At 40.6% G+C, this 24909-nt stretch overlaps 1 protein-coding gene across 2 annotated transcripts in view; it reads right to left on the reverse strand.

Annotated features, from left to right (window-relative positions):
* Positions 1 to 731: 731 nt before the first annotated feature.
* The window catches only part of cica (capicua transcriptional repressor a), a 36469-nt gene continuing 12291 nt past the window's right edge, over positions 732 to 24909 (reverse strand). The window contains exons 4-22 of one of the 2 annotated variants that reach the window (XM_063899290.1): positions 22147 to 22278; positions 20753 to 20906; positions 17657 to 17756; positions 16904 to 17086; positions 16614 to 16740; positions 16122 to 16294; positions 14779 to 14899; positions 14354 to 14436; positions 13429 to 13897; positions 11470 to 11612; positions 10270 to 10430; positions 9390 to 9618; positions 8548 to 8845; positions 7774 to 7856; positions 7322 to 7464; positions 6506 to 6657; positions 5282 to 5416; positions 5077 to 5202; positions 732 to 3961 (exon numbers count right to left, since the gene is read on the reverse strand). In XM_063899290.1, coding sequence (XP_063755360.1) covers positions 3690 to 3961; positions 5077 to 5202; positions 5282 to 5416; positions 6506 to 6657; positions 7322 to 7464; positions 7774 to 7856; positions 8548 to 8845; positions 9390 to 9618; positions 10270 to 10430; positions 11470 to 11612; positions 13429 to 13897; positions 14354 to 14436; positions 14779 to 14899; positions 16122 to 16294; positions 16614 to 16740; positions 16904 to 17086; positions 17657 to 17756; positions 20753 to 20906; positions 22147 to 22278 — 3284 coding nt within the window. In that variant the 3' untranslated portion in view covers positions 732 to 3689. Of the gene's footprint in view, positions 3962 to 5076; positions 5203 to 5281; positions 5417 to 6505; positions 6658 to 7321; positions 7465 to 7773; positions 7857 to 8547; positions 8846 to 9389; positions 9619 to 10269; positions 10431 to 11469; positions 11613 to 13053; positions 13898 to 14353; positions 14437 to 14778; positions 14900 to 16121; positions 16295 to 16613; positions 16741 to 16903; positions 17087 to 17656; positions 17757 to 20752; positions 20907 to 22146; positions 22279 to 24909 lie in introns of both variants that reach the window. The other variant, XM_063899289.1, reaches the window with a different exon arrangement.

Here is a 24909-nt window from a genome sequence, read left to right on the forward strand (position 1 = left end):
ATAGAGCTATGCTCACAGAACATATAAAAATGAAATGCATTACATTTTAGTGTTACGTCCAAATTTATCAGATAAATAAATGAAGCTAACACTCCACTTTATCCTTACAGTGCAGATACATTTTTTTACATTACAGATTAGTGTAGCTGGTCCATAAAGTACTTTGTAATCTTGGAAATCTGTGTACGTTTACTGCTTGGAAACTATTAATAAAAATGGAAAGAAATACTTTGGAAATGTAAATATCTAGAAGGTTATGATGGGTTAAATGCTAAGGACACATTTCACTGGTTGTGCTCTGCTGTGTGCATGTGTCTTGCCAATAAAGAGGGTTTCATCCACCGATTGTTCTTCTAAAAGTGATGTCTTCAACTACTATTTGCTTTTAAGTGCGTTTCAAATCCTTTTCAATATTATCTGTGAAATTATAATATGTCCTGCTTGGTTTGAACACCATTCTTATGCCAATATAACCTCATTCTAAAAGGCTACTTAATAAGCACTCTTAACACTGTGAAGCATGATTAAGGTCAGTGTACAGTACACGCTGTATGTTCCTGGGATTTGTGGGACTTGAGTGGTGGGTTAAGTGACTGCATCTGGTAATCCTCTTCATTTGTCAACAGATACTTTTTTCTTCGTTTCCACTGCCATTTGGGGGAAAATAGATCATAAATACATACTGCAATAAAAAAGTTCAAGGATTTGAAAAAAATCAAGGACACAAGACATTGTGTTAGAACTTTAATATTTTCAATATTTAGTTTTTTGTTGTTGTTTAGAAATATTGCACATGGTCAACATGCCTGCTTGAGATAACACTCACATCGCTCATCCTAAAATTCCTTCTCCAAAGTAAGGACAGCTCATTTTTAAGCACAATCATACAGTGTACACACATACATGTGTGTGTATGCACATATGTCTTGGTGGGTGTGTGCATGTGTGCATGGGATTTCACATGCATGCAGATGGACACTTTAAAGCCCTAACCCCCAAATTGATAGTCCTCTATTACCTGTGTGTATATATTTATTTATAGTATCCTGAATATATATTTTATATATATCCTGAATCAACTGGGTTTGATAACAGTCAAGATGGTGGACAAAATAGTCATGGTGACTATAAAAATACTGTATCTATTGTAGAATATATAATGAAGAATACAATGAAAAATATACTTTTGATGATCTTGCAGTGTGGAGAAAGAACAAGAGGTCGGTTGTGTTAACACACTACCCGCATGTGCCAAAACACACACACACACACACACACACACACACACACACACACACACACACACACACACACACACACACACACACACACACACACACACACACACACACACACACACACACACACACACAGACCTAAATGCACATATATGGAAATACCGGTATATATATTTTTTCACACATCCAACTGTATACAGAGAAATAAAAGAGATACCATGATAATAACTACCCCCACTCTTCACCGAGGAAGCAAAGAGCCAAAAAGTGCTATTCAAAAATTGTCTTTGACTTTTAGTAAGTTATACTCTCTATCTCTTTGACAATAACAATAATTGCGTGATTCTTTTTTTGTTTTATACCATAGTTAAAGACAGTATCACAACAGCTCATTCCTCTCACTGACTGACTGCACTGGATTTAATATCTATGGCACAGAGCCTTTCCCCTGAAAACAAAATAACCCACCCATTTCCAAAAAAATAAATGTCCTATTGCACCATTTGACGGGAAAGGATAAAGTGTCGAGAAGAGAGGGAAGAGGGGAGTGCTCCAGAGACTGCCCTCCAGGGCTGGTCTAGGATCTGCTTTCCCTGAACTAACCCTAACCAGAACCATCCTGAGCTACATAGCGCTTGACCCGGGACCAGTGCTTAAGGGCACTTTCTAACAACACTTGAGGGGTCAAGGGAGGTAAAGTGGGGAGGAGAGGAGGGGAGTAAGGAGGAATAAGGTGGTGGATAACATACGGAACAAGGTTATTATTTCAACTTCTAAAACAATCTCTAAAAACAATACTTTCCTGATTTAACTTGCGGCGAGAAGGGCCACACGAATTGTGCAAACACCTGATTTCAACGTTTTTACAAAACGACAAATGCCCCCTGCTCCCCCACTTCTATCTCTGGTGAGAAATTGAAGAGGAGAGATATGGGGAAAGGGGGGGGGGTGAGAACCGCCCCAGGTACAATTAAAAATGGTGGGGGCGCAGACTGATTATGTCCCCTGTCTTTGTCCAGAGTTTTTCTTTTTTTGTTGTGATTTTTTTTATGCCGGAGAAGAAACACAATAGAGCCACAAGAGAAAAACAGGCCACGGTAAAACTGGTTATTTCCACGGCAACGATAACAAGAGAAAGCAACATTATATCCACTGGGAGATTCAGAGAAGTTTGGTTAAATTTCTACTTTTTTCTCTCTTTTGGAAAGCTTGTCATGTCCTTATTCACTATTAATATCAGTCTTCCTAAAGGTGGAATATGAATCTTCCGTCCAATGAGCATCCTCCAGGTTCTTCTTCATCTTCTGTCTTTTTCTCTGCACTCTGTCGGGAGCCGGTCGAACTTAACGTGGATTCTTCAAAGCCTCACAACCAATAGTCTTTACATAATCTCTTTACGGTGCCTGTTCACACAGGCTTTTGGGGACAGGAACCCCAACAGACATACAGACAAATATATATAATCAGCTCCTGCCAATGAGGACTGTGTCTTTCATAATGGCAATAACTGAAGGTGCAAAGATTGGTCATACTACATCGCACTCCCGCCGTCTCTCTGTTTTCCAGGAGCGAAAAGATTTCATGCTGTCAGTTTCTCTTCTCACTACAATCACAAAAAACTGTGCAGGCCAATGGCTTGGTCAGACCAGGGTTGACGATTTCGTGTACGAGTGCTCACACTGCACAGATGTGTCCATGCACTGCGTGTGTGTGTATGTGTACTGTATGTGTGTGTGTGTGTGTGTGTGTGTGTGTGTGTGTGTGTGCTGTCTGTCTTGCAGCATTGAGGGGCTGTGGAATATCAGTGGAGGTCATTGGGGTTGTGTTTGCGTCCCAACCACTGTGCTGAGGAGTGGAAGGGCGAGAAGGAGGTCAATGGCATCTGAGGGCTGGCTGGCTGTCTGGCAACAGCAAACTGCATCTGCACAATAAGTGCCTTTTTGTGTCATGGTCCTTGGTGGCTGCTCCTGGGGACTGCCGACCAAGAGTAACAGTCTGATTTGGTAAGGGTGTGTGTGCATGTGTGTGTATGTAGGATCATGTGCATGCTGGAGATTACATATGCACCAGTGTTTGTGTGTGTTTCATACTAAAAACTACTGTACAAATGTGCTGAGAGCAGACCTGGGCAAACTGAACATATTCTGGATACTTAGGGGGAAAAAAGGAAACTACAAGAAGCCTATGACTTGTCAGGACTTGCAAATGATTTGTCCCCTTTTTAGGCTTTTAAAAATCATAAAAAAGTCTAATCAAGCGCACCTCGAGTAGTTTGAATATGTGTGACCATAGTAAAATGTATTTCTGCCCAGGTCTGGTGGAGATTAGTGCCAGAAGAACGGATCCCGCTGGAGCCATTCACAGTACTCAACACATACAAGAACATTCTGCGGGGATGACACACTCCTCTCTCTTCTCCTGGATTTTTCAACTTTGTCATCCTCTACCGCTTTACGATCCTTCGCTTTTCGGCTCCTCGGGATTCCGGCCTTTGTCTCCCTGCTGCTCCGCACCTCCCTCCTCCCGCACTGATTGATTGAAAGAGGAGCTGTGGGTTGGGGTGGGGCTCACTTCAGCTAACCCCGCTAACACTCCGGGCTCCAGGGTCCCGGGCGTGGCTGTCTGCATGATCTTCTGACGGACTTCACGGATCTTCAGCTGCAGACACACCTTGGAGGGGAAGGTGTCTGAGTAACGTGCCTGGAAGGCAGCTGTGGCCTGAGCTGGAAGGAAATAGAGCAGGTGCTATAAAAAGTGTAGGATATAAACTCATAGATCTGTGACATAATGCAAATACATCTACTACATTCCAGTTTATATTCAGTTTATTTATTTGTAATTTCTCCCTAATTTATATTATTTTATCTTGCAATATTTTATGATTTTTTTGTTTTTAATTGCATCATCTTCCTTATTCTTTATGTACATATTTAATTAGTATTGTTGCCTGGAGCCTGATACTTTTTTAATGCCTACAACTGCTATTATGTATTTGTTGTGTATATGGTGAATACAAAAAGTGTACTAGTATTACTATATATTCTTTTCAAGGCTGTAATTGCTACTGATGGCAATATCTATTTATTTTGAGCAGTTTTACGTTGCATTAAAATATCAATGATTCAGGTATATCTGAGTTTAACAACAAAATATTATAAGTAACAAAATACACTCCACAAAACAACAACAATAACTTGTTTATTTTAATACTCAGTCCTTGACAACCTTCAGAATATTTTGCACATTTGTACACAGAGCTACCTCTTTTAATATCTGCACAGCTTTCCACTTTTTACACCAATACTGCACATATTCTATTGTATAATAATACACTGTAGGTGTTTTTTAGTATATCTATATTTAATTTAAATATTTCACTATATTTTAATATTATTATATTATTTTTTTTACATAATTTTTTATAATTGTTTTATTTCTTGGTGCTTTTCTTGTATGCACCATAGGAAAACTCATTATACTGTATGTGTTACACTACACCAGTTTCTGATTGTGAGTATCCTGATAACCTGAGATGGGAGGAACAGGCTACAAAGAGTCTTGTCAACCTAGCAAAATTGTCTTTTTCAATGATATATTTTTGATCATGTGAAACAAAGTGTGGATTTATTTAGGTTTAGGTCAATTGAGACTAATGCAACAGTACTAATTAGTAACAACTGTACAGCAGGTTTCTTGCTCTTCTGAGTTTGTATTTGTCACGGTTTTAGTAGGGGTAAAGGAACAGACCGAACGTAAAGGTAAATCTTGCCTGCACAGTTAACAATATTTAATCTCCATCTGAGTTTTGACCGTGACTTCATGTACTATCTATGTTTACCTGAGGGAAAGAAGCCATGTTCCTGAAACAGCTGCATGACCAGGGCCCGGCGCTGATCCAGAGTTCTGCGCAGGGACGAGTAGGGGACCCGGTCCAGATCTCCAAGCAGATCCTCTCCTTCTGTACCTGCATGAAGAAGGTAAACATCATGTCAGTATCAAAGCACCTTGTGATGCAGCTGCTGCCCCTGATGCGCCTGCCGTACCTGCTCTGTCAAAGGTGAAGATTTCTCCCTCACACTTGGCGGCGCTCTTGGGGGTGTTGGGCTCCGAGCTGCAGCTGGAGAGACAGCGGGTCTTCCTCCTCGGGGAGCTGGGCTCTTCTGCTGTCACCTCCAGATCTGATCACATGACATGTGGAGGATGGAGAAGGGGAATATGGAAGAAAAGAAAAATTTAGAATAAAGCAGGGTTAAAAAAAAGGGAGCAATGGAAGTGGAAGATGCAGAAAGGCAATGCGATGAAAATATATCAATGAGTTATAAAAAGGGCTATTGAAAATGTGACTTATTTGACTATATATATGACTAGAAGAATTTATTTGAATCAAAGCAGTGGTGGGAGGTACATTCACTTAAGTACTGTACTTGAGCAGAAAATAAAAGAGTATATCCATTTAATGCAATATAATAATAAGTACTCTTTTCTCTACTACATTTGTCTGACAGCTTAAGTACATTTCCTTCCTTCCACCCTTCCTGTTCAGTGATATCCACATATTTGATGTTTAATGTTTGTGATGAACTGAAGGAAGTTTTCCTCTATGTGTTTATAAAATGATCCTACTTTTTGAGATAAATAAACTATTCAAAAGCTTCTTGGATCAACTGTGCAACGTCACAAAGCAGAAAAAAGGCTGTTCTTCTGAATAAAATACTTTTTAGAGACAAAGCTACAATTATACGATGGCCTTATAGAACATGATGCTCTGCTGTAGATTCAATTCAATTCAAACCAGAACATCTAAAGCATTTCAACACATCATACACATGCAGTAATTTGGCTGTGGCTCAGGTGGTTAATGGGCCCATACCAAGCGGCGAGTTGGTGCACACAGCATGCCAAAGTGTCCCCAAAATAACTAACCCTAATTACCTCTGTAGGCATGTCTATGGTATTAAAGAGTATGTAAGTAGCTTTGGAAACGAGTGCCAGCTTAATGACATGTACTGTACTGTAATGTAATATTAATCCAGAAGCATCACAAATAATAGTTAAGGCCTTACAGGGAACATTTTACTGCTCAATGACTGCTTTTACTTTTGATACTTAAATGTTGCTAATCATACCTAGACTTTAACTTCCAAAAGGTTGGGATTGCAGGACTTTTACTGAAAGTTTGGTATTTTTGGTGTGGTTTTAGCGCTTTTACTTCAGGATCTGAGTATTTCCTCCAACATTGGATCAAAGACCCTTTTTGTGCTTCTCACCGGTGGAGTTGCGTCTCTTCCTGCGGTAGCTCCCCAGGATGGCTCTCGGTGAGGTGGCCAGGCTCTGCAGAGTGGGTGAGGGAAGGACTTCCTCTGGGTTAAACTCTGGAAGCTCAGCAAAACGCTCCTCGAAGTACGTCTCCGACAAGACCCTGCACACAGAGAACACGCCGCTGGTGTCAGTGCCCAGCCCGGTTTAAAACACCCAGGGATGGATGCACATTCCACAAGCCTCAGGGCTAAATCTGCCAGAGCTCTCTCTTCTTTGTGGCTTCCTGAACCACTTTCCAAGTGTCTAAATAAAGAATATAAAGAGTGAGCACTCTGCCCACTCACATTCAGTACACAAAGAGTTTCCACCATCATTTTGTGGAGTTGGAGGTTTGGTCAAAAGACTAGGTGCCACAATGTGTGAAAATCAGAGTCATGTCCAGGCTGTTTGTCATGTCACCCTCAAGCTGCTTCACACACTAAGATATGCTACTTATATGAGCTCTCTCAGCTTGCGAAAGTGAAAACTGTTAAAATAGAGAGAACAAAGTCTTACCACGAGCAGAAAGACAGAAGGAGCAGGCAGACTTTGTTTTATTTAGCTTTTGGCACGGACTACACGAGAGCAATAACTTCAGTCTGATAAGAGAGGAAGGCTCCGGACTTTAATAGAAGCTTGTCTTACAGTCAAAGACGAGGCTAGGTTTAAGTGGTAACAGAGCACTTAACTTCTCAATCCCTCATTCATGAGCACTCACTGTATGTTTGATTCAATGAAAAGTGGAACAACTAATTCCTGCTAGTGCCATTTTTTCCCCCACTTACTTTTCGTGGGAGTCAGGTGTCTTTTTGAGCGGCGGGGGTCTGAACTTGGTCTTCTTTGAGGAAGAGGGGGACTCTCTTTCCGCAGGGGGAGGGGGAGGGGGGTCCAAACCTGGGGGTGGAGGAGGAGGGGTGCGAGGTCCAGCCTGGAAGGAGAGGGAGAGAGTTTAAAGAGGCCCTATCATGCTTTTTGGGGGGGGGTTCACCTCACTTGAAAAAGAGGGATGGATATTTTTTGTTTGGATAAATCATTTTGTTAGCTAGGGACAACTAATTATGGCCATGTTGGATGTCATATTGTTTCAAGCTCAGAAAGGTTCTTCATGATTGAACAGTCTGGTTTGCTGTGGGAAAAAAAGGTTAAAAACCAGCAAGAAAAATACATAGAGTATTCTTGTACAGTTGTGTCGTTGTCCTTAGAGAAGTTTCTACAGAAGGTTATCTTAATTTCTCACCTCTTTGCTGCTGTCGCCCATGCTGTGTTCCTCTCTGAGGTTCTCTTCTTTGATGTACAGACCGAAGTCCTCCTCTTTTTTAACTGGGACAGATACAGATCATTTCAGACCATGATTTTAAGATATTGCGCCTTTTTTTTTATTCAATGTAATAAAAAACAGTATTCCCACAATTGACAATTTAGACTATATTTTATCTTCGACATGTTTTGCAATCTTGATGATGTGAAAACTGATATTTCATTAGAGTCCAATACAGACTCTAACTGCTATAAATCGGTATTGTTCACAATAGAGCGACCTATTCAACACATTCTGCTTAACAAAGGTATGAAAACATTGTTAATTAAATCTGCCTTAAAAGTAGAAGAAAGATACCACACACCTCCACATAGTGTCTTATACAGCTCACTAATTAAACACCATTGGGGCTTGGTGATATTGAGGAAATCAAGGTATTTTGAAACAAATACCTTGATATCTTATTTCCACAATTAGGGCTACACCGTTCATTTAAATTGTATGGAAATCGCAACTAGTACAGGATTTGGTAAAAGCAAAATATGTAAAATAAAAAAATGGTATTCTACAGTCTTAATAAAAAAACTTTGTTTGGTACAAATCCTTATTTTAATATATTTGTCTTTGATAATGTAGTTAATGTCATGTAATATGGCAGATCAGATCAGTGAGTCTAAATAGTTTGAATTAGTTATTTTTTCTATATTGCAGAGGAATGAACCCTGAACCCTAAACCAGCCAGTGGAGGGTTACCTGTTGTTTCATTAATAGCCAAAAAGGAGCTGGCTGCTGAGCTTGAGAACTCCTGTCCTCCATCTTCAGGCAGACCATCCAGCAGGTTCTCCCTCTTCACCTCCACCTTCACCTTGACCTCCTCTGCCCCGTAGGGCTGAAGGCTCGCCACCCCTGAACCCTGCAACCCCGTCTCTAAAGGGGAGGAAGGGTTCATCACGTCCTGGCCCGGGGCGGCTACTGCAGGCAGCCCGGGGGCTACAGAGACCACACCGGCAGGCAGAGCCCCGGAGGGTGCAGGGTAGATGGCAGTTAGTACCTGATGGAGAGGCAAGCACGTCAGTAAATAAGAGATTTTCTTCCGAAACAGGCGCAACAGGCAAACAGTGAACAAGGCATTAGAAGGCAATCTAAAGCAGTGTGAGAAGTGGAAATAGAGTCAAATACTGTATATGAATTCTTAGAAATAGTCAACTTATATTTATAGCTCAATATTAACCTCTGTTTTTACAACAGGTGCTACAAAATGTAAAACTGAGTGTAGAGGTCAAAAGTGACAGACAGTATTTCTTCATTCATTTGAGTAGTTTCAAAACTTATGTATTTATAACTTTATAATATTTATCCTGCTGCCCTTTGGAGCTGCATGTGCTAATAACTCAATTCAAAATCTTGGAAGCAGAATATTTTTAGTAAGGTTTTGTTCATTTATACACATTTTCAGAATTAAGAAAAATCTTCAGCCTTTGAATTGAAAAGAAAACTAAAATAGAAAGTATAATAAAAGCATTAAATTGAACACTATTATCTTCTTTTGACACTGATACACTACGGTACTGACACATTGATTTGCTCCTCTTTACCTGACGACCAGCAGTTGCAGAGGCCTGAGCTGGAGGGGTCTGTGATTGACAGCTGAGGGGTGGGGCTGGAGCTAACAGTGGCGGCTGAACTAGGGTTTGCCCGACCGGGGCGATAGTGGCGAAGCCCAGGGTCGCCAGGGATGATTGGAGATACGCAGAGCCATGAGGGGGAGTGGCCTGTTGGGATGTTGCCGGGGTAACTCCTGGGCCTGACTGGACATATGTGATCCTAAAAGAGAGAGGACCGATGAGTGTCGAGCTAGATACAGCGGAGTATAATAAAGAGTTCATAAAGTTTATTTAGAGAAACATTTAAGCACTTTGAAGTTAGCTAATGTTACAGGAGAGGAACATGAGGGATCAAATGTATACTTTCATTACTTTTTTAGTTTAAAAACTAGCTCAGCAAATTCTGAATCATTTTTATTATTGCTTATTTTTCGATTGATCCATTGTTTGGTCTTAAGATTTGGTATCAGAAAATATTATATTATAGGGTTTTTTATGTACAAGCCCAATTTAAATTCATCGTTCTATTATTTTTTTCAACAAACTAAAACCTGAAGATGAATTATGTCACAGTGATTTAAGGAAACCCCCTATTTTCAATTTCAGTGTGACTAAATGGCTATATCTTTTTTTTCTCCACCTTTCTGAACTTTGAAAAAGTTTTGATATTATGTAGTATAGTTCACATTGCTCAAAGGGAGAATGGTAGTGTGAAATGTGTCCAAAGTGTTCCCTTTCCATTTAGTATAACAACCTTAATGACCTGGCAAAGATGGAGACTCACAGCGTCTTTAAATGCTGTTAAACCAGCTCTCAGCCCTAGGTAAGGAGAATAAAAGCATATAAGTGGGTGTGATCAGGTGTTAGTGACCTGGTGGGTGGAGAGGTCAGAAGCACCGTCTGTGGGGGCGCTGCACCAGGAGCCATCACCGTCGCCACGGAAACAGGAAAAGGGCTCCCTGAGTGCACAGCTGCTGCGCAGCTAGGGTGAACGCTGGTCTGTACCACAGGCATGGGAGCGATCTGGATGATCTTTAGAGGGGAACACATAAACAAAAGGGTTTTCTCATCAACTAATCTCAAAATACACCTCAGAATCTTCAGAGATAAAACATCTGATATTTAATCATGAATGTGTTATGTATCCAGAGAGACAAACTTATAAATATCAAATGTGCTTTTATGTCTTCAGAACAAGTGTATCACTTTGTTGTAGCAACGGTCTCTCCTGAATAAAACACAGCACAGCAGCAGAGCAACATCTACCAAATATTTCAGTTTCCTTCCTTCCATTTCATTTACTGGTTTGATCAATAGATTAATTATCGAGGTAATGAGGAAAAAAGAGTGGTTCAGATAGATGGTCTTTTTGAGTGGAGTTCAGGTGATGCAGCAGCACAAACACAGAAATAGAAGGCCAAAAACGAGATTTTCACACAAGTTCTAAAGTGAAGTCACAGTTGCTTTTCTGGAAAGTTAAAATATTTTTAACTGGGAATGATCAGAACAGCGGTACAAAAAAGGAGGCTGGAAGCGGCAAACGCTCGGTTCTAATTGGAATAAATGAAAAAAAAAGACGCCATGTGCACGGGCCCGATGATAGAACTATACAAGAAAGAGCTATTCCAGACCAAGAAACAAGGCAAGTGACATAGTATGATTAAAGCAGCGCACTTTATGCTTTGCTATATCTAATATAAAGTATATACATTCAGGAGATTAAATGAATTAATCAGGAAGTTAAGTGTTTGGTTTAACACTAAAAATGTCAACATGATTCACTTTATATTTATATATACGAGGAGAATTAAATCCTTACATTGCATAAGCTGTTACCAGCAAACATTTGGTATTTTTGGTTCAATAAGTTCAATTCCAATTCGGACCAACGAGAAGTAGGTAAAGATTGCAGCAGGTGGCAGTAAAACATGAGCATTAATTCACTTCGTTCCCAAAGCTGCTGATGCCGTTGTGGATTGAACTATCTTGTTTCCTGTCAGCAAACAGGGAGGCATCTATTTATATTTTACGCTGTTGACACTTGCTTCAGTGAACCTGTTGACACCCTCACCTTGTTTCCTGTCACGGCGCCGTTCTGCACAGGAAGAGGCGGAGCGACCAGGGAAATGGAGGGATGAGGAGGAGTAGACCCTGATCTCGCTGTTGCCATGGGAACCAACATCTTGCTCGGCATAACCGGGGACTGGGTTTGAACTAATGAGTGAGAAGGAGAGAGGGAATTAAAAACACTCAGCCTGAGAAACGGATGAATCGAGCCAAAAGGGGTGAGGTGAGGACAGCACAGGAGGGACGGGTGGGTGGGTGGCGGCATTTCAGAGGCTGATATAGTGAAATTCCTCTCTGATAATGAGGGGGAACAGTATACAATGTGCTCCAGTATGAATAAAGAGTGATGAAGGCACGGGTGGGCGGCAGGCACTCATACTCATGTCAACAGTATTTCTCCTGTCAATCATTTATCTCCCATTTATGTAAGCCAATCAAATCCATTTTAGGAGCTTCCGGAGGAGATGATTAATAAGGGAACTTCAGCAAAAAGAACATTTGTCAGTGGACCCGTTAAACTGTATATAAAGATGGACGACATTACTTAAAACTGAAGCCAGCGCATCTCATTTCCCCCCTGGTTGCAGCAGTCTTTATCCCCGCCCCCTCCATGTTAGCTGATAGGAGATGAGTTCAACTAATAAATCAGAAGGTACAGTTCAAAAAGGATTTCCACGGCTAATGTATAGCTCAGTGGGTAGAGCAGGCAACCATATACTGGGGTTTGATCCCCATGCGGTGGACCCAGGTTCGAATCCGGCCTGAGTCCCTTTGCCGCGCATCTTCCCCTCTATCTCCCCGTGTCTGAACTGCACTGTCACTGTATTAAAAGGCACTGGTTGCCCAAAAATTGTTTTAAAAAAAAGGATTTCCACAAATACGGCTTTTTGGGTAGTTCTTATCACATTTATGTTCAAGTATTCATTTTTACGATACATTTGGTTTTAATTAGTTATTAAATGCTATATAAATGGGTTGAGACTTCAGTATTGACAGCTAAACTTTAGAAGTTGCAATCTAAATAACAATTGCGATAGGAGAAGCAAGTTATCACTCCAAAACCAGGACTGTTTCTAAAACAATAATCTGTACATGAACTTGTCGTCTTGTAGTATCACTGACCATGTCGCTACCTATAGCTTAGTTTCATTTCCATTTACAGAAAGGTTAGCCTGGGCTGTGTGGCAATATCAGTAACAGACATACATGTGAGGCTTCTCAGACACCGATGCCGAGTCTACAGAATGTAATAAGACATCTGGAAATTTGATCGTAATTGTATTGATAAAGATATAGTTAGTTTGTGCGTCTTTATCCAACCAGCTAACATATTGCTAACGTAGCAGCTAGTTTGCTCACTAAAAAAGCAGCAGTAGTGCTAAGCTAGCGATTCATTTTGGCGGGACCCTGATTCCGTGGCTCCATGCTCTACGATCATTACTGCGCAAACTCTGGCTCCAAATTCCGTCAGAACAAGACTTTGTACAGTGGAGCGAAGACCATCTTTATATACAGCTTTTGGTAAAAACACAAGTCAAAACTCTGATTTGTTGTTTTTTTGTCAGCCAATCGTTGCTCTCTGTCTCACCTCTGATTCCAGGGCTGACTGATGCAACTCTGAGTCCCGCCCCTGAGTGCATGCCATTGGCCAAGGGGGCATTGGTGGGCAGAGAGAGGATTTGCTGGTGGGTGAGTTGAGGGTGGGAGGGGGTCTCGGTAGGCAGGATGTACTGGATCTGCGCTACCGGCTTGGGGACGGCGGGGGATGTCAGGGAGGAGGTGGCGGCAGAGGGGTGGAGATGGGGCTGCAGGACGGGGAGGGGGGTTTGTGCGTGCGGCTGCTGAGTGGCGAGAAGCTTAACTGGCTGGGCGACGGGAAAGGACCCTCCCAGAACTAGGCTAGTGACCAGGCCCCCCATAGGAGTGACACTGAGTGGACCGGGGGATGAGGACAGGTACCCACCCCCTGTGGTGATTGGCAGCTGCTGCAGTCCTCCTCCTCTAATCAGGAGAGTGGCTTTCTTGTCCTGAGGCATGGAGCTGAGGGTGGCGGCTCCTTCCACCGGCTTGCTGGCGATGGGGATGGGCGTGCTGGTGATGGGTCGTACCACGTCGGTAACCGTCGGGGGAGCCACACGGACGGCGCCCAGGACCTGGGTCACACCCTGATGGGCCAAAGCGAGGGGAGCCTGGGGGCTGGATGTTGGGTCTGCTATGGACAGAGAGGAGACACCACCTCTTTCTCCAGCTGATGTTTCTTCTCTCTTGACTCTTCCCTCGCTCCCCTCCTCTCCTCCGTCTGCACCTCTCTTTCTGTTCCTCTCCTCTTCACCACCTGTTCCTGCTTCTCCATTCTCTTTTGATGAGGCGGAGGTTAGGATGGGGGGAGAGGAAGAAGGGAGAGAGGAGCGAGCAAGAGGCTGGAAGTTATGCTGGAGGGAGGAGAGAGAGAGAGAGATCAAAGATAGGAGATTTACTATGGAGTGTTTTTCTGTTCTTCATAAAAAACATGAAGTTACAAGCTCAATTGTTTAAAGTGGGATTACAGAAGGTACTTATTCATGCTAAGTGTGAACCGCACACCCAAAGTTTGGAGAAACAGAGATAATTTATGTCACAAGCAAGGCAACAGAGAACATTAACGGGCTCCTAATATGCTTTTTGTTGTTTTCCCTTTCCTGTAGTGTGTTAAATGTTTTTTTGCACACGATAAAATCCCAAAGTTCCCTCCAGGGGGAGTTTCTCTCCCACACACTCCACCCCCTGCCCCTCCATTTGACTTTGTTTTCTTCAGTAACATAGTGACCAGACCAGAAACATTAAGTCTAGCTCAAATTGAGGTCCAGTGTGGAAAGTAACTTGAGTTATATGATGATCTCTGCAGCTACCTGTCCGTCCGGCTCGTCTTCATCGCTGTCCGTCACTCTCTCTTTACACTTGAGATCAATGGAGCCTTCAGGACAGGAGTCATCTGAGGATGGGACACAGTTAGTGTTAATACATTTTAGAAAAAACTACTTAACACACAATATCATTTCAACAGCTCCCTTGAAGCGATTTCATTTGCAATCAGTGCGTTCAATCTGCCAGTGTCACCGCCAAATTGGCAATTATGTGCTATTGTTATGCTTTATTCCAACACGATTTAACCGTCCGGCGCTGAGGCCCAGCAGACAGTCATTCTGACTCAGGCTGAAGTTCATTGTCCTTTTTTAAGTTACACTGATCGCTGTGGGAACTGAAACTATGACTTTGTGACTACGCAACAGTCTCTTTAACCACCACGAGACCATTAGCTGATCATCTCACTCACCCATGACATCATCGTCTCCTTCTTCCTCACAGATAACCATACGCTCATCGTCGCTGGGCACGTCCTCGCCGTGGTACATGGACTGAGGGAGGGGCCGGTGGCGAAAAGAACTTGCACCGTCCTGATAACAAAGTAATACAAAAAATAATAATGTAACAGTCTTACAGTTGAAAAACGTGGAACTTTTTCAACCTGGAACTCCCTTTTTCTTTACCATTTTTTTCTGGTAAAGTCACTAATGGGGACAAAACTATGAAATGGATTCAGTATGGAGTAAGCTGCATTGTTCTTGCTCAGGGCAATAAGGACGCCATTATAAAAGGGTTTTAGGCCAGTGGCAGGCTCAGGGTGTTATTATAGGTGTCTAACAGAGTCACGCTTTAATTTCATCGCATCAAAACAGCTACATATACAACCATGACTTTCAAAATGTATGAGAAAATGAAGCTTCACTTTCTGTACCTCTAAAGAAACCAGCACTCTTCCCTCCAATTCTCACCACCATTCAACCATTTTCTTCAGGGTGAAAAGAGGTAGCACAGGCAGTATGAGAAGAATAAAGAGCTTTTTGAACATTAAAGCATGGAGACATGTCCCAGGAGACCCAACACAAATATGAACCCGAAAAATGAGCATTATAGTGCCCCTTAAAAAACTAATTTCCACTTATAAACAAACACATAGCAAACTAGAGTCTTGGTGGCAAAATCCTAAAGTTACCCTTCAAGTACATCAGAAAAATACTTCAGACAGAAGTAATATTATCAAAGCATGCATACGGCTTCGCCAGCAGCATTAAACAAATGCCTTCAAAACAAAAGAGCTAGCATGCGGGCCTATCCCTCTGTGATTTCGAGCGCAGCAGCAAACACCACAGAGCCTTCAAAGGCTCTAAAAAAGTAGAAAGTGGAACCTTTGAAGTTGGAGGCTGAGCTCCCCCAGAGCTTCAGCAGCATAAACTGGAGCCCTCACACAAAGAACTCAGAAAGTCCATTTGAACTCTTTCTGTCAGTTCAACCAGAAGACTTTGCAGTGTGAAGGACACACGTCTGCTTTCTATAAACACACACACCTATCGGTGTGTAGGTGCTCACGTACACAAAGGAATAACCCTGTGTTTTTGAGGATTGCTGAGTGCTGCTTTTCATTTCTGTTTTTTTTCTTTAATTGAATAAACTAGTTTTAAGTGCTTGAATAAAACTCGACTCAATTTAAAGCACATTCATTTAAATGTCTATAGCTTTATGTTTAAATTAGAACCCTATATCCCAAATGTTGCTACACATTCTTAAATCTCCCATGTCTCTTTGCTGCCTTTGAGCTACAGATTAACAACCGCCTACCTTCTCCAGCTCGCTCTCTCTCTCCTTCTGCTCCAGGGTGTGCACGGCACTTTGGGAAAAGGCTCTGGGACGGGGGTGCTGCCCCCCGAACATTCCCACTCGACGCTCTGATCCCCCTGGCCAGCCCGAGCCTCCCACCTTCCCCTCCAGCACCTGAGAGTCTGGGTGGGGATCTGGAGAAGAGAAAGACTCTGATCAAAGATAAAATCATCGCGTTATAATCAATCAAACAGAACATCTTTACTTGAAAATCTAACAAAAAATCAGCCTGAAATCTGCAATTAAATCAGCATAATGTTTTATAATACGGTAGATTTTGTTAGACTTGATATCTACAACTGACAAAAGATTCAAAGCAGTTGGTGTTTCATTAATCTCAGACATTTCTTTTTGTAAATGGCATATTGTACATTAGCTCGGAAATGCTAATCAATGCTAATAAACACACACCCACACCCAGTCACACCCACACACACACACACACACACACACCAATGCTCTCTGACATGCTCCTCTCTCGTGACTCCTTTGGGGTCCCACGGCCCTCTGACAGCGACTTCCTGCGGTCCTTGTTGCACCACTTCCAGTCTGGGTGGGCTCTGAAGTGGGCCTCTTTCACCTGGAGGAGGAAGAGGTGGAGTGGGTCTTTGATTTTTTGTGGATGCAAGACAAGCTGCTGGAGCTCTCAAATTAAAAAGCTAAAGATGTACTAATCTGGTATGGTAATAAGTAGTAACCAACAGGAAAAGAGAGACACTTCAATCATTTGACAGTGTGTTTACCTGGAAAGCCAGATCGTGGTACTGCTGCTTCTCGTTGGGCCCCAGAGCGTACCACCACTCCCCCAGGATCTTGCTGACGGTGCGGTTGTCTTGGTTGGGATGCCGCTGGTGCACCAGGGCCCGGTGGCGTTTACTGAAGATCATGAATGCGTTCATGGGTCGGCGGATGTGGTCCTTCTCCCTCTGATGGGGGTTTGTAGAGGAAACAGAGTTTAGTATTATGGTAAGCATTAAGCCTTATACTAGTGTGAACCTCCGCATAGAGATGGGCGATCCAATCGTACTCTATCGATACTGTGATATGAGACTAGATACCTCTTTAAATGTTCTATATGTGATGTGTTTTACTGGCAGTAATGTCATTTTATTATTTGTATTTTTTTTTTACTGAGGACTGGATATCAAAGAACTCACTGATAATATGTTATAAAAGCACTGATATTATACCCCCCAATATTGTCGCTAAATTAATATCAAGGTTTTTCGATACAGATATTGTGATATTTTAACACCATTATCAGGGAAAATAATCAATAATATTACTTTTTATTTCAAGTTAATCGCCTTGATCAGTGTAGTATTTTTTGGCATGCCTGTGTGAAAAGCATTGAAAAAGAACCACAACGACTTAAGGAGTCTTACCAAAAACATGTGATGTGAGTTTTGCCGCTACAGTCACCATAAGCCAAGCTTTTATCTGTTTTTTTTGTACCTTTTTATCTTTTCTACCATCTGTCTGCATGGTGGACTGACCTTCCTGTCTAAATCCTTGGGCAGGGCGCTGAGGGACTGTGTGCGTCTCTTCATGGGGCCAGAGGAGGGCGTTGCATCGTTGGCCACACCCGGGGAAAACCTGCATTCAAACACAGGGACAAAAGTTAAACTATGAGTCCCCATGTGACTGGAAATCAAAGGGAATTCCTCAGAGAGAGAGAAAACAATCAAACAGATGAGGGATTTAACACAATATTCCTAATTCATTAAAAGGGCCCATACTTTGCTCACTTTCAGGTTCATATTTGTATTGTGTGTCTCTACTGTGCCATGTCTCCATGCTTTAATGTTCAAAAAGCTCTTTATTCTTCTCATACTGCTTGTGCTGCAGCACCTCTTTTCACCCTAAAACCAGAGCCCAGTCTGCTCTGATTGGTTAGCTGGCCGGCTCTGTTGTAATTGATCAACCACTTGGAGATGTCCCACCCCTTAGCCTATCACATAAAAGGTGTAGAGTGTTAGCCAACAGAAGGCAAGTGTAACAGAGTGATGTCACTATGTCTGAGGATGGAGTCTACTCTTGAGAGTAAATTAGATAGACATGTGAAAGTCACATGTCAGCAAACCAGATCAGTTTTCCCCCTCTGTCTTCCTGAATGTATTTTCCTTTCGTTTCACACACTTTTCTTTATCTGTTCAGCCTTGGTTATTTTAACTCTGCATTTTAAGTATATATTCGGTTAATTCCAAGTAAACTACTGTTTACTACAACTAAATTGCATACTTCTTGTAAGCCATTTGATTGTTTTAAGGAAAAAACTACCAGACAGCAGGCTGTTAAGAAGCAACCAATTAAAGGATGTCACAAACACAGCAGTAGAATAATACTGTACACCAATGGTGAATAAACCTAGATTAAGGTTTCTTGTCTCAAATAAAATAAAATAAAACTGTTCAAATAAGAAAAACCTTTTGAAACCGAAAGGCGGCAGACAGAACGTCTGAACCTTTCAACTAATAGACAGTGAACTCTGTGTCAAGGTGGACTACATAAATACAGCGTTCTTCTGCCTTCTTATCTACTTTTACAATGCGTTTTTATTACATACGGCAAGTTAAATTATTAAGCAAAAGTAAATAAGCTAAAAGGGCAAAATACACAAAAGGGTGAGAATACTGCCAACAGTCATAAAAAAACTCATTTCTGTCTTTTGAGTAAATTGCTCTATAAATCACAGTATTGAAGGATTGAGATTTTGAGAAAATGGCTTTTAAAGAAATTTGTAGTAAAGCTCCATACATTTTTGCCAAGAATTAAACTAATAATATAAATAAATTATTATTAAAAATAATGTATCTAATAAATAAATATAACTTCACCAGTTAATTACTTAAATTAAGACAATACTTTTTTTTTATGTGAAGTTTTCTGAAATTTTACTCCTAAAAATGCAAATAAAGAATTAAGGAAAAACTCAATAACCAGATATACATATAAAGGCTAAAATAAAAAAGCACGTGTATTTTTAATGCTTTCTTTCCACAAGTTTGAAAAAATACAAAATAGGCCAAAATTCCCAAAATTGTGAAGTGAATGAAAAACAATATTTCTGTCCGAGGTGTCTTCTCTTTAAATTACAAAAAATGAAAGAAACAAAGTTGTCACAAGATATACTAACAGAGTAAAGAACTGAGTTATTAAAAGTATGTCTCCTTCTTGTATTTGATTGTAAGCTTGCCCTCAGTGTGGATGAATAGGTAAAGCCGAGTAAATCAGCTAATAAACTGAGCTCATGTCGAAGTTTTTCGACCTTGTTTTAATTTACTGCAGCACTGAGGGTTTGCTGAAGTTCTTCTTTTAGTGATGGAGGCCTTTGTGAGCACAGTGACCCTGAAACATTCAAAACCACACCAGCAGCCAGACAGCCACGCAGCCGTCTGAGTCACTCTGAAAGACCGAACACCCGAGCAGACGCAGCCGGAGACTGACTGAGAGGAATGAAAAGGCACAGACTGTACAACTCCTGCCAGACACACACACACACACACACTGATACAGCTGGTAGAAAGTCGTTTGTTGGTGTTTGTTTCTTCAGAATTGAGCTGTCAGAGGTGAATTTCAGCGCACCTGTTCTGAGCGTAGCGTCCTTGAGAGTCTGCAATTCAAACAACAGACAAACTGCGTCTAATATAATCTACAGCTACTATCGCTTTTCTCTGTGAGTCATACCAGGAGTCGCAGAGAGGAAACACAATTTATACAGCTTATGCTCAAATTGAGTTTTCAACATTTAAATGTAGCACCATAACTTTTCAAAGGACAGAAGGTTAGTTTTTGTTTGTTTCTCCATATTTAAAGTTTCTGAAAAATGAAATTTAGCTACAGAGTTTTCTTTCTTTTTTTAATCAACATTTATACATATCATTTTGGAAATAAAAATGATGACTCTGAAAAGAGGTCCCAAAAGTCCTTGTAGAAGTCAAAGTAGGGACCAGATTGGATTTTGACGATATACAGTACATATGATCAAATTCCTAGATATAATGTTAATGAACCAGAATCTTTAATCCAAAATAAAATGCAAAAAAGTATGGCCAATTCAATAGGTCAGTGAGTTCATATGTGACTCACAGACAGATTAAAAATACTGCAACTGCATGTGAAAATGATTTAATTTTGATTTAAGAGGCACTTTACTGTGGTGTGTTATATAGGTTTGTGTGCATGTAAATGGTCTACAAAGGCTAAACTCCCAAAGTTCCCTCCAGAGCAGACTGGGCTCTGGTTTCAGACGGGGTGAAAAGAGGTGCTACAGCACAGGCAGTATGAGAAAAATAAAGAGCTTTTGGAACATTAAAGAAGGAGACATGTCCCAGTAGATACACACAATGCTAATATGAACCTGAAAATGTGCTTTACATGGCCCTTTAACACTCGGCAACTTCCAGGGAGTTTAAATAAATCTTGTCTTGTGCTTCTTCTTTTTATTTGCTGGACTTTGACTACCAATAAGAATTACCCTCGTGAGCACTAAACTGAGGTATGCTGCTACGATGATTCAAATATGTGCCCAAAAAGTAATTTGCATAAAAACATCCTAAAATTAAAAACAGCATCCTCCTCTTTGAACTCACGGGTCATCAGTATCGCTCTCCGTCTCGCTGTCAGCCCCGCCCCTCTCTGTAGCAGGATTCTCATTGGTCGGGGGAGGGCAGGATGTTGATCCCCTCTCTAAGTCTGGAGGGCCGGTCCGCTCGACACTCACCGGGGCCACACCGCAACGAGGCTCTGAAAGAAAAAGCCATTTGTATGCCAGTTAGTGAAAATATTCTCTAAAGTAAGAAGTTACAGAGCCATGTGTGAAAACGCGGGGACACCCAGCATGCAGCTCGTTGATGGGCAGATTTATTCCAAGCTGTGGGAGGTGTGAGAAGCTCTGACTCCATCGATGTTATAATCTATACTGGAAACACTTAAAGGAGATTTCAGGACTATTTCTGTAATTAAATCTATCTATCAATCATAGTTATAGCAGCATTTCTTTTATTTCATACTGCATTTGCATTTTTAACAAAGATTATTGTAGCTTGCTTAATTTGAGTTAATTATATAGCATGTTTGATAATAACAGGCAAAAAGTTAAAAGTGAGCACCAGAATATAAAAATATATACATATTATAAAAAATGAATATTTAAAGAGTGACTATTTGTCATTCAAAATAATAATGTTTTGATTAAAAGTAACAATGGAGGGTTTTTTCGGATGGATAGAGGAAGGCTACTGCAAAGATTAGGCAAGCATTTTTGAAGCACTAAACTACTATACATCAAACCCCCCCTGGGCTCTGAGAAACTGTATCCACTATTAGCTAACCTAACATACACTACACGATGTATCAATAGTTGCAGCACTAAAACTGATATAAAAAATATATTACAGAAGCTCTGTGGAAGATTTCTGTCTTCATTGGCCAAACTTAGTCTCTGAATACACTTCGGCAGTCCAGTCAGTAAATAGTGTGAACAACAATGTTGCTGGAACTGTACTGGTGTGAACACCAACTGTACTGATTTGCAGTTCCGTGGCAACTGTTTTGGGAAACACTGACTTGGCTGATGGTGCGTCCGGAAAACATTTGTACTCGAGTGTTTTGGCAGAAAGACATCCCTGCATACTATTTGAAGTTATAAATATTACATAGTAGAAAACATTTGTTTTTATCAGATGCCTTTATATACTGCCGCGGAAAAAATCAAAGATTAAGAGACCACTTCAGAACGATCCTTTTCTCTTGTTTTATTATTTATAGACATGACTTTGAGTTAAATTAATTTGTATTTTATTTTATTGTATTCTAAAACTACTGACAATTTGTCTCTGTGTTGGAATTCAACAAACACTGGAATGGCTGCCAAACATGTAGAGATAAACATTTAAGAACAATTTGGAGTGGCCTCTTTATTTTTTCCAGAGCTGTATATTTGGGCAGAAGCAGTTGGATTCAGTGAAAAGGAATTGGGTGTTACCTTTGCCCTGATTGACAAGCTGCTGGCCATCAGCAGGCTGAGCAGCCTCTGCTGATTGGCTGGGCTCCAGGAAAGGGACGAGTGAATGCCAAGGGAACACTGGCACAGAGCGAGGCTCCACGTTGGTCCAAACTGTGGGAAGGCAGAGAGAGAAAAAGTGAAATGTCATCATTTCAGGATGGTAGACTGCAGACAGAAGGTGGCGTTCTGCCCTCTGGCAGCGTGTGAAAACCTACGCTATCGTAAGCCAGCGATGACCTAAAGTGTTACTAAAAACTACACCTTCGTAGAAAACTGAGGACCATGAATGGAGTTGTGTTTTCAGCCAGCTACTCTGCTCCCCCTCTCCAACATATACACACACACAGAGACCATCCTTCAGGATTATGGGAGTTGAGGGGCCATGTGGTGTGATGTGATGTGATGAGGGAACCTGTTATTTTATCCTTAAAGATTCCAGACTCCTGGCCGTCTAGACCGCTGCTGCAGAGCCTCAGTCTGTGAACTCTCTCTGCAGAACTATTCCAAGCCAAGAACGACGACAGAGGACAAGTTAAATTAGCATCTCTAATAGACCCACTTTTACAACATGTTTTCTTTTTCCATTATTTAGTTTATATTTCCTCTTTAAGTGACCATTTTATGGGGTTTTATTTTAACTTTATTGTCGTCACATAATTGCATTGTGCTTGTTTAGTATCATCATCTTATGTTTTTATAGCACTTGGATATATTTTGCACATTTATATGTTTTAATTTTAAGAGTCTCTTGTTTTTTATGGCTTCTTAACTCCCCAATGAGATTCCTTCCTATATTTGCACCTGAACTGTAGATTTGTAACTTCCTTTTCACCTGCTTTATTCTTTTTTGTAACAGCTGGGCTTCGTGCTGCTTAATATGTATGCCCTCATCTTACTTTAGCCATTTTTGTTTGGTAATTATTTTAGATCTATTAAACATTTTTTACTACCTTTGGATAGATTTCCATCACTCTTTCACAGAAAGTCATTATCCCCAGAGGTTGAACCCTAATGATTTGGCGGGCCATGTTTCATCTAATACCATCAGGGGAAAATGTACATTTTCCGATATTTTTATTTATAAGCCCTAATCAGGTAAAAAGAGAAGAAAGAAATAATTGCTGGGATACATCTACTGTGGGAATCAACGTAATAGCTCACGGTTCATTCTAGGTTCCATTTATATACAGTATATCATTATAATATTTAAATATTATATAATTAAGATTTCCTTCTCCCCTGACTGCAGTATTTCACATACAGGTCCATCCTGGCAGAACTACACCAGCTTTGAACTCTGCTGCAGCAATGTCCAGTTTCTGTTTCCATTTATACTTTTATGATTAAGTATTAACAAGGTCTATTTATAGCTAACCATTCAACAGCTATGGCTCATTTAAAATGGAGATATAGATGTTGGAGAGCTTGACAGTGAAGTAAACATATCCAGGATGTAAAGTGTTCACACTAAAGATTTTCTCTATTGAGTGCAGATTTCGGTGTCACATGACTATTATCACCAACCTTTGCACTTCTTACTACTGATCTGGCAGTTTCAGTTTGCATGGGGAACTTAAAGAGGAAGTGAGACTTTTAAAAGTATATTACACACGTCTTAGTTAAGACGGGCAGGACCAGAAATACCCCTGATGATGTAAAGTATGAATACACCATTTTGTTTAAAACCTTATAGGACCATCAGATCTAATACTACAACTCAAGGACCCAGCAGCAGTCAAGCCCAGACTTTGAAGACAGATAATAAGTTCAGTGTTGAGAATTTCCTTTTAAATTACACAAGATGTTTGACCACTTTTTACCCAAACAGATACACTTTCTGATTTCATGAACATTTCCAGCAGTTTTTCGGAAAATCCTGCCGACACACAGTCATACAACAGTCGAAAAATATATATTTGTTTTGTTTTTTTAAGAATCATTACCAAGACACGTGACATTTGGAGACGCTGTTTCTCAATAACACTAAAACTACTTTTTGCTTTTCTTTACTCCAATTTGTTGTTACTAAGCTGACATACAGTATCGCGCAATACTGGTTTATCCACTAAGCGCTAACACTGGCCAATTTATCATTCCAGCTGTGACAGAGACTGAACCCAGATTATTATTGTAAAAGATTGTCTCAATTGTTCTTTAGCCTAAATGTTATTAAAGGAAATTTCAGACTAGCAGAAACAATAAACCGCCTGCAAGTCGGCGAAAGATGTTGCAAAGAAGACTAAATGGACAACAATAACTTCCGATTCATTTTTGGGGCAAATCACAAACAATGGAGCACATCATGAGATACAGCCAAGCCCCACAATGCACCGGAGATCACCTGGACCAACCAAATGTTGCCGTGCCTGGATGGTACTACACAATTCATGCCAAGTTTAATACTATTTAAGATCATAAGCTGAGATAATAAGAAAATAAATACTTCTTTTTATCGTGAGGGAAAGTTACATAGTAGGAGATAAAACATAAACAAAAATCAAAAATGCACAAAAACAGAACAAATATATATATATAAAAAAATAATGTATAAGTGTGAATAATATAAACTGGTGGGTCCAACTCTAAACAAACCCAAATGTATTTCATTGCTTTCTTGAATTGCATATAAAACCAAAGAAATGGAAAAATATAAAAAGAAATAAACAATACTATACGGACGCAGAAAAATATCAAGACAGCACTTCAGCATTATCATTTTCTGTTGTTTTATTATTTATAGGT

This window comes from Eleginops maclovinus, chromosome 13, assembly GCF_036324505.1.
Source record: "Eleginops maclovinus isolate JMC-PN-2008 ecotype Puerto Natales chromosome 13, JC_Emac_rtc_rv5, whole genome shotgun sequence".
Classification (NCBI taxonomy): domain Eukaryota; kingdom Metazoa; phylum Chordata; class Actinopteri; order Perciformes; family Eleginopidae; genus Eleginops; species Eleginops maclovinus.